The 10,810-nt window shown below is 36.2% G+C and overlaps 1 protein-coding gene across 1 annotated transcript; it reads left to right on the plus strand.

The window, feature by feature from the left end:
• The first annotated feature begins 6,113 nt into the window (after positions 1–6,113).
• Positions 6,114–10,363, plus strand: LOC149374715 (uncharacterized). The gene is made up of 12 exons (XM_089592268.1): positions 6,114–6,203; positions 6,302–6,425; positions 6,594–6,872; positions 6,975–7,211; positions 7,293–7,460; positions 7,548–7,796; positions 7,908–8,383; positions 8,487–8,712; positions 8,776–9,353; positions 9,809–9,962; positions 10,077–10,150; positions 10,232–10,363. Exons 1-12 carry the CDS (start codon positions 6,114–6,116, stop codon positions 10,361–10,363), a joined length of 2,787 nt encoding a protein of 928 aa, XP_089448394.1.
• Positions 10,364–10,810: the final 447 nt, after the last annotated feature.

Here is a 10,810-nt window from a genome sequence, read left to right on the forward strand (position 1 = left end):
TGACACATTAAGGTTTTTTTTTTAATACAAGCATTACTTAATACAAAAGTGCTCTCTGTTGAAAAAAAATCATATCAGAAAACCTCATGGAAAAACCATATCATTTCATGCAAATAATTTTTATATGGACCACTTCAGTATCAGCGAATAACTAGACATACCGTACTGATGGTATAACTAAATTAGTACACTGAAGAGCTGTACGTCGCTCTTTTAGTGAGTTCTACATCAAATTGAATTCTACAGGAAAGTTCCACTTGGCATATAAGATAAAGTGTAATTAAATGTTAATGAAAAGAGTAGTGGTACCAATTATTGTATCTAATCAATGAGTTTTTTTAACATTACAATGTAAGCTTCATTGTCCAAATTCAAGAAGAATGTGTTTTAACTTTTAATCATAAATTGTAAAATTGAAGTGAAAAGAAATATGTAATCAAAACTTAATATAAGTTTCATAAGAGTATTGGCTGTAAAAAACAACCTAATACTTTTAAATGTCATAACTTTATACATATATAAACTCGCTCTTTTCTCGATAATACATAAAGTGTTGTAACATAAACATTTAATGTAATAACTTGACCAACATCAGTTGTATAATGACAAATAAGTCTGTGTATTTTTTGTATCTGAATTTGTAAGTATTATACTCAAAGTATTAATTATTAGATGCACACATGAACATGCTAGATATCATAGACATATGGTATGCCATAGACAGAAACTCGTTACTTCGTATATAATCATCTTTTGTAGATTTCATAAACAAATTTATATCAGTTGAGTCATGCCAGGTACGCTTAGTATAATTTAGTACTGATAATTCATCTTGATTGCATTCAAAATTTTTACAAATTAAATCTTCAGAGACTGTATTATTAATATATTTATAGCTTCCTCTTGCATCACAGTTTAATGGGTTGCTGTCTTGTAGCTGATACCAATATTTTTGTCAAGTTAAAGAGATACTGCTTTGTTAAAATAATATGATCTTAAAAATACGAATAACGTTCAGTTTTTTTTTTACGTACTAACCTCTTTCATCGCAATTACTTTTTTTATTTTTTTTGGGCATATTTTGTAAAAGGATGATTACTAAACAAGTATTTTCGATAGTTTTCACACATGATAGAAAATAATAAATTTCATAAACTACTAAATCTTGATTTCATACATCGCTGCAGATGAATTTGCAATATAAAAAACAATGAGTTGCAATTTTTCATGCATAAAGTTTTATGGCTCAAAATGTATTCTTATTTATGGCACAAAATGCATAATTTATTAATAAAAGCTAATGTACTTTACGTAGGTGGTAAGCATCTAATTTATATTTTCTCTTTTTCTTCGGACAAATAAGTTAAAAATGTTTTATAAATCTTATATGCAAGGAAATTTGACACAATTTGTTCAAACTTTATAATATAATTATTTGTATGCTCTTTTTTAAGGACACCAATGAGATTGTCATTGCAAAAAGAGATAGCAAACCTATTTCATTCCCCAAAATGTTAAGTACAGAACCGAGTCATGATTCAGATGAGGACATTAAAAAAAGCGTAACTGGCTTACAAACAGATGTAAGTGAACTTTTATATTTTTGGCATATAATTTGCTATTTAGTAAATAAATGGTTGTACAAGAGTACACAATTCTTGAGATGTGTCTATTTCTTATGAGCATTGTTAATAACATATGGATTTGAATCTTTTATAAATAAAAAATTAACAGGTAAATTTTCCAGTATTAATGAGCAAAAAGATTTATTATTTCATACTTTACCTTGTAATGATTAATATGTTTTGAGAAATACATAAATAATATTCAAAGTTAATATGCATCAATTTTTTTTGTTCACAGATCAAAAAAAAAAGCAAGAACATAAAATTTGTGAAAGCTAAAGTTTTGCAAGAAAAAAATAAGGCCACATTCAATGAAATTACGAGACAGTACAACGTTCCATGCTTCGATTCGTCTAATAGTGATGATGATGATAATGAGAATGAGAAAAGTCACTTAAATCTTAAAAATATAAAATTTGTTCTAAACAAATTGGATGAAAATTTATTGATCAGATCAGTTACTAACGTAGATAAATCACAAGGTTAGTTAATGTTTGTCCTTCCTATCTAAATGTTTACCTCCAAAAAATTTTTTAGTCAGTCAACAACACTGTAGATTACATTTATAGAATCTTACTATACGTATATTTAAACAAAATATCTAGACATGTTTGTAATGGATCAACAATTATTGAGTTAGTAGATGCAAAAATTATTCATGCAATGACAGTGAACTTTGTTCAAACAAGTAAGTTTGGGTTTTTATTATTATTAAGATTTTTAAGTAATGTGTATTTGAGTTAATCTTTTAATTTATTCGTTAATAATCTAATAATCTAATAATAAATATCTAATAATTTATACGCTCTAAGCTTTCTTGGTATTGTGACTAAAGTAAAGTAACTTTTGGCGAGTGACCGTTCAAGTCTCATCGTTGTGCCTCCACTGAACTGTGAGACTCTACCTAGTTTCGTGCTAAAATTCTTTGAATTCTTGCACGTCAACTCAAATAATAATTTATTTTTACTTAAAAAACTAAATGTAAATGAGAAACACTTAACCCTTACAATATAAAAACAACATCAATGTGAGGTAACCCAATAAGTTGTAGTTTTAAAATAAATGATTCAGAGTAATTTTTTTTGTAGATTCAAACACCGAAAGGAGGATGACCAAAACGAATGATACAAAAAATAAAAACCCTGTTGCTTTCCCAACTACTTCAAGCTTGAAAATGTCTGGTAATAATAAAACACCCTCCAAGCGTAGTGTTTCGCCGGAATTGAAATCTCAGTTTATAAAAAAACGTTGCCTAGAGACCGTCGTAAAAGAAAATGTTGATCACAAAGGAAAGACGGGAAAAACAAAAACATCATTATCGAAAAATCATTCACCCAACAAAACTAACAAAAAGTGAAATTAAGGATTATACGGCTACAATGGCCCTATCAAAAACTTCAATGCTGAATCAACGTTGATTTTAGCGTTGAATCAACGCTGAACCAACGTTAAATCAACGTTGATTCAACGTTGATTCCATGAATGACGGAACACTGAAATCAGTCGTAATTTACATTGTTGATTCAACACTGATTCAACATTAAATCGATCGTTATCGATCAGGCCATCGATACATTATTTCAGTCCCCTCAAAGTTACCATTTGTCAAATGCGAATACTCTCATGTCAAGTTATTCTAATAACATTACACCCTTATTGAATCCATCCTTAAACATTGGCTTAGATGCATACAATCAATTACTAAATGCAACTAATCAATTACAATTACAAATGCAATGCAATCATTGTTTTCTGCAGCTTCTACAAACAAAACATGTGCCAGTAAAATTTTGCAATAGATCTCTGAAAGAGATAGAAATTATTGTGACACAATTAATCCTTCAATACTTAATAATCAGACTGATAACCCTCAAGGTATTGCTGAAAATAATAGACCAAATAATAATGAACAAGGACGCAGAAACTACAATAATACTAACGAGGATGTTAAAGAAAGAGTCTAGTGAGGAGAGAGAGGAAGAGATAGCGAGAGACCCACGTAGTATACTATATCGCCACTGCGTCGCATAAACGAGCAGGGAGAAAGACGCTGGCAGCAGAGAGTCAGCAACCGGTCGTTTATCTAGCTAGTAAGGCACTAGTGCAGCTTTGTTCGAACGATACCAGTGCGCCATTGTTAGAAAACCACGTTTGTCGCGAAAGCTCGAACTATTTTCCCACTTTGGTTTTCCGTGCGTTCGTTAATCAACGCTACCGCTAAAGACTTGGAGCTTTTAACAATTAGTTTGTTTGTGTTTAGTTCAACAAAGCAAAAGGCGAAACTTTGCTCGTTCTCTTATCAAATACCGTGCTATACGCGGCGGAAAGTCCGCCATTGTCACGACCTCGTCACGTTGAAAACCAACTACTCAGTTCTCGTTGAACTAAGTTCATAGGTTATTATATAATCGCAAGAAAAACGTCAAGTGTACCTTGCAGCTATTGAACGGATTTACTTATCAGGATAGTCTGCAAGAAAGGCATTAATACAACTGTAATTTCGTTAGTATTAAGAAGTGACTCGATAATTATAGTGCAGTGAATCGCAGTTTTCACTGCGGAGGGACTAACAAAGAACAATAGATTGCGTGTAAATTTAAAAGGACAATTTTTTTTTTATACAAGTGTTCGGAAAAAGAGCGATATAAAACTTGTACCGTTATTCTCTTTTCTTTGTGTGTTAATCGAAAGAATAAATTTCAGTGTCTTTCGAAAGGTGAATAAAGTCTCATTCTCCAACTCGCCCTCGCTATTCGGTCTCTATATACATCATCCTCCATACAGTCCAAACCACGAAGGCTCAAAAGCAAACAAAGTCCTTCAAGCTGGATTGCGAGGCAAGCCATTAGAGAGTTAAAAAAGTTCAACCAAAAAAATCAAGTACGCCATCTTTGCTGCGACGCGCCAGAAGGGAACCGCTTGAGCCGTGAGGAGAGATGCTTTGTGGCAGCCATTCAAAATGGACCACTTCAAAATCACGTCACCTCGGACGAAGAAGACAAGCCGTGACGTCATTGCCTTATCAGAAGAGTTAACTGTGCGCCAGTAGCGCCCTAGTGGAATTGTGTATAAACCAACGCTGAGTGCTAGTGCGGTAAGGGGAGAGTGCTCCATCGCTCCAGTGTCATCGTTTTGAGCGCTGTTGCTGTGCCTTTCGTCGTGCGCTGTTGTTGCGCTGTTAAAGTCGTTGCTACTCGATTGCTGCTGTATGGCTGTTGAGCTTCTACTCGCCCGTTGCCGCTGAGCTACAATTTAATTGACTTGCGAACGTTGCTATTGTTCTGCTACTTTGCTGCTGCGCTGTAGCTACATCTTTCGTCGAGCGCCGCAATTGTGCTGTTAAAAGCTGTTCGCCAAAAAAAAAAAAAAACAAAAACAAAAAGCTGGTTTCCGAGGAACAGTCTTGTTCGTGAGTATCCCGGAAAGGAGTAAAAAACTTTAAGTTGTCATTTTCGAAATTTTTAACTTTGCGTCGATAAAAATTGAAAATTTGGATCGTTCAAAAATCATTCTCTTTTTGATAGCAAGTATAAGTATTCTCATTATGACTGATAGTATAATAAAAAGAAAATGAATCCCAGAGATCTGTTCACGTTATACTATATAACAGTTTTCCTTTATATTGTCAGACAATCCGTTTAAACGTTTTCCATCGATGAGATCGTCTCATAATTATATCGCGTAATAAGGAGTTGTCGCCTTTATTGTAGGAAGTATGTGAACAATTTAAGATGCAACTGTCGATAAAAGAGAATATGAAAGATGCGTCGCATCTAAAATTTACAGCCAACAAATTCAATTGTTTAGAAAATTGATTCGCGTTATTGTAGAGTACCGACAGGACGAAAATTCAGAAGTTAGAGACTGTTAACGCGATTTAAGTAATCAAGTACTTTTAATTGTTGATTTACCCACGAATTTACCAAACACAACGATTGATTTTGTTAAATACAGAAGGGCTGAATTGCAAAATGATTATTATCAATGTACTTTGATTTTAATTCGATTAACTGAAGAATCTCGATGCCGAGTCGATTCTCGAGCTTACAAGGTCAGGAAATTTTATTACACCGTTGTTGAACGCTTTGATGCTTTGTTAAATTTGTTAAGCTGTTAGAATTAAGTTAATTTAAGTTAAAAAAAAGTTAATAATTTATATTGTTTAAATTGAAATTGGTGAGAAAACGCAATTTGAATTTACGAATTTAATTATAGTTGGATAATTGAACGGTAAATTTTTGGAAGTTTACGATTTAACATAATAATTTTTTTTATCAAATCTTACGGTCTCTCTAGTTCTTACGCGGTAACTCAATGGTCTCACCTCACTAGAACAAGAGAGTAATTTGATGATTATAATTAGTTCATGAGTTAGTTTTGATAGTTGTTTTTCTATCAAGAACTCTTCCATTCCCGTTCACTTATTTTCTATAATAATTGTACTATCACAAATCTATTTTTACCATGGAGAATTTTATTAAAGCACAAATGGCCCTTCAAGGTCCCATTGCCAACGCTTTTGCTAATTTTAAAAAGGTTGGACAACAAAAAATGACTAAGGGATTGGCTCTCGCTCATGTAGATCGATTGAATGAGCGTTATGATAGACTAAAGCAAATTCATAAAAATACCTTAGTGCATAAGATAACGATCCGAAAAATGAATGTATTACAAAGGATTTATTTGAGTCTATAAGCGACGATTATTTTGCTTCTAAGAGCGCGTTCAATGATTTCCTTGATCAGCTAGAAACCGCTGCTGCTTTAGATGAATCTGTGCTTAATGGATCCAGACAGCAAGGTATTGTGTTTAGCCCTCCTACTCAACTACCACGAGTAGAGGTTACAAACTTTTCAGGCGAAATACAGGATTGGGAACCTTTCAAGGATCTATTTCGATCAATAATACATTGTCGAAACGATATAACCCCTACAGTCAAATTTCATCATTTGCGAGCTCATCTTTCAGGTGAGGCTGCTGATTTGATAAGAAGTTTGCCGATCACTGCAGAAAATAACCAGATAGTTTGGGATAAATTATGTAAGAATTACGGCAGTAAAAGACGCTTAGTTTCTAATTACGCGAGAATGAATTTGTCTTGCAAACCCATGAAGTCAGATTCCCTCCACAAAATTAAGCGAATTCAAGCTGAAATGATAGCACCACTTGATTCTCTCATTGCTATTGAGCGCAATGTCGGTGAAGCAGATTTATTTATCGAGCTCGTAATTAGTAGGTTTGATGTTGGTACGAAGCGTGACTGGCAGCGATTTCTTGGTTTTGATTCTAATCCCCCTGCTTTGGAACAGTTGCGCAATTTTATTTTCAATTAAGCTTTGCTTCTTCAAGGGATGAATGATCGTGGTACTGCTAGTCGACAGACAAATAGAACAACTACTGTTCACGCGTCTAGTGAGGACAAGCCGAGATGTATTTTGTGTGAAGAGACACACCCGATAAAGTCGTGTCCAATTTTCAAAGGAAAAACCGTTGCTGAACGCAAGGAAATAATTTTTAAGTCGCAACGTTGTCTGAATTGTCTAGGATTTCACTATGTCAAGGAATGCTCCTCCAGCAAGCGTTGCAGTAAGTGTAAATCCAAAAATCACTCCTTACTTCACCTAGAAAAGGCTAACAAATCATATACCGCTCACCAAGCAAACGCAGAGAGTAGTAATTCGGAAATGGAGGAGGAAGAGGAAGATTCCTCATTTGTAAATCAAATTAACAAAAATGAGATCTGCAAAACTTCCAGCGTGTTCCTCTGTACTACTCGCGTACGCGTCAAGTGTTCGAACGGTGAAGAATTCTTAGTCAGGGCCCTCATTGCTCCAGGTTCTCAGTGTTCTATGGTTTCCTAATCTCTCTGCGACTTGTTGAAATTAAAGCAATATAAAACTAATACTCGATTCATTGGGCCAGGAGAAGTTGTAATCAGAAGACCCAGAGCCTCGGTAATTTTGAAAGTTAAACCTCACTTTTCGACAAAAACATCGTTCAGAGTTGAAGCCTTCGTACTTTCTCGCGTGTCATCTTATTGTCCTCCGACCAAGCTTTCCATTTATTTGCCCCTTGAATTCCAAGGTCTTCGTTTAGCTGATCCACAGTTTGTGTCCAACGATCGTATAGACATTATATTGGAAGCCACTATTCACGCTGAATTGATCGACGGTACTGTAAAGAAGAGTTTATCGCATGGAGCTAGAGCTACTAGTTCGAAATTAGGATGGTAATTGTCAGGATCTCTCAATACTAATGATCGCGCAGTAAATTCTCAAACAGTATCCATTAATTGTGTCTCTTTAATCGACTTGTCCGATACTCTTCAAAGATTCTGGCAATTAGAAGAACTGCCCGATCGATCGCGAGAGTTCTCTCCTGAGGAGCTTGATTGCGAAGAACAATTCGAAAATGGTTTTGCTAGAACAAAAACGGGCAGATTCATAGTTAGTTTGCCTTTCAAGGTTAATCCTTCCGTGCTTAACTCGCATATTCTACTGAATCATAATGCTTCTAAAGCTATGCTGCTCAATATGGAAAGGAAATTCAAGCAGAACCCGGAATTAAAGAAATCTTATGCGGCGTTTATTCAACAGTACCTTGATTTAAATCAGATGGTCGAATTCACTTCTACTGAAAAGGATTCTTACTGGTTGCTTCCCCATCACGGAGTCGTAAGAGAATCCAGTTTGACCACAAAATTGCGAGTCATTTTCAATGGTTCTTCCAAGGTCAAGGGAGGCGTTTCACTTAACGATGTACTCCACTCTGGACCGAACCTATTGCCCTGTCTTTTTGATTTACTTAAGAGATAAAGAAAATACCACCTTTACGGCTGACGTTGAAAAAATGTTTCGTCAGATTTTAGTCCAAGACTTCGATCAAGTTTATCAGACAATATATTGGCGATTTGACTCGAACGAACCCATTAAGATTTATAGACTATTAACTGTCACCTATGGTTTGGTTAGTTATCCTTTTTTAGCCATTCGTGTGTTAAAACAGCTAGCTTTAGATGAAAAGAAAAGTTTCCCAGTGGTAGCTGAAGCTTTAAGTCAGGATGTTTATATGGACGACGTTCTTTCCGGTGCCCATTCTCAAATGGAAGCAAAGCTTAAGATAACCTAGCTACAGCCCCTCACGCAATCAGGTGGGTTTACTCTGAGGAAGTGGGCTTCTAACGATTTGGAGCTCATTCAGAACTTAAGTCCAGCGTTAGTACTATCTAAGGATATAACCTTGGCTGACAACGAAACTTCTATGACTGTACTGGGACTTGTCTGGAAACCGGAATCAGGTACTTTTCATTACCAAGTGAGACTTGATGAGTTCCCTACTGCTTCTATCTCGAATCGCGAAACTGTTAGATCCCCTCGGGTGATTGTCTCCTTTAGTCATCACTGTCAAGATGGACTCTCTCAAGTTAATCAAATTGAGATTCCCCGTTGGAATTTCTATTGTCCCCGATCCAAAATCGTAGAGATTCACGGGTACTCTGATGCTTCAAAATCCGCCTACGCTGCTATCCTATATCTGCGAGTTATTCGAGAAGATGGAGTCCAAGTGTCGCTGCAGCTAGCCAAAACTAAGGTTGCCCCGATAAAAACTGTTAGTATCCCGCGTCTTGAATTGTGTGCTGCTCATCTTCTCGCAAAGGCAGTCCATCATTATATAGAAGAAATCAAATTTTCGGTCGACTCGCTTCACCTCTGGACTGACTCCAAGGACGTACTTCACTGGTTAAATGATTTGCCCTCTAAGTGGCCAGTCTTTGGTGCAAATCGTTGTACAGATATTCATAACCTCGTCCCGAAAGCAAGCTGGCATTACATTTCTGGTAAACTCAACCCAGCTGATATTACTTCTCGAGGAATTTTTTCTGATTAGATGTTCTTACTTAACAGTTGGTACAAAGGACCCCAACTATTGCATTTGCCTAACCCAGAATTTCCTAAGTTCGTCAAGTCAACTGAAGAACTTGCCACCGATCACGTCTCTTCTTCTATTACCCAGTTTAGGATCTTTTGAGTCAGTATTCCAATTATTCAAAATTGTTAAGAATCACGGCTTACTGTTTTAGATTTCTTATTCGATTATATTTGCGCTGGAAACAGAAAGATCGCCAGAACAAAGATACATGGTTTAACGAGTTTTCGTTTCTGCAAATTGAAATTTTCTACCAGGTTAAGAGTCCCATTCTCTGTTTAAAAGAAATTGAACAAGCAAAATTGTATTGGGTTGCTGTTGATCAGCGTCATTACTTTGTTACCGAAGTTGACATCTTGTTGGCTAATACGACGTTACCTTTGGAGCAACAAAAACCGTTACCACAGTCGAGTAAACTCGTAAAGCTGTCTCGCTTTCTAGAGAAACGGCTGATAAGAGTTGGCGGAAGATTGAAAAATTCTGAATTAAAATTTAGTACAAAACACCCTTTGGTATTGTTTCCAGACCAACTCCTAACCACTCTTATCATCCGCGCTACCCATCTTAGATGTCTTCACCGCGGTCCCAGAATCACATTGGTAAGTACTCGTCAGGAGTTTTTGATCGTAGGAGGTCTTCAAACAGTCAACTCAGTGACATCTTGTTGCGTAACTTGTAAGCGATATGCAGGTCGCATCCGATCGCAAATGATGAGTTCGCTCCCCACTCCTCGTGCTTTGCCCCCTCCTAATTTTTTCAAAACAGGTATCGACTACGCTGGACCCGTTAAAGTTCGTCTTACCAAGACCTGAGGTAAAATATCCACTAAAGGTTGAATCGTTGTGTTCATTTGCTTGTGCACCCGTGCTGTTCATTTGGAAATAGTCGAGGATTATTCCGCAGAAGCGTTCATCGCCACTTTCATTTGATTTACGTCTCGCCGTGGTGCTTGTTCGGAACTGTGCAGGGACCGAGGCACGAACTTTATCGGAGCTGAAAAAGAGCTAGCTCAAATGTTGAACGAATTTAGCCAATCCTATTTTAAGTCCAAACTTGCTGAAATGAACACTACTTGGTATTACAACCCTCCAGCTGCCTCTCACTTTGGTGGAATTTGGGAAGCCGCTATAAAGTCTACAAAATTTCATCTTAAGCGAGTGATAGGTGATCAAGCTCTTACTTTCGTTGAATACTCCACTTTACTATGTCAAATCGAGGCTTTGCTGAACTCTCGCCCTCTCGTCCCATTGAACAATGAT

Source organism: Copidosoma floridanum, unplaced genomic scaffold, assembly GCF_036245765.1.
Source record: "Copidosoma floridanum isolate Cflo_tuat_1 unplaced genomic scaffold, Cflo_Japanese_pri ptg000015l, whole genome shotgun sequence".
Lineage (NCBI taxonomy): Eukaryota > Metazoa > Arthropoda > Insecta > Hymenoptera > Encyrtidae > Copidosoma > Copidosoma floridanum.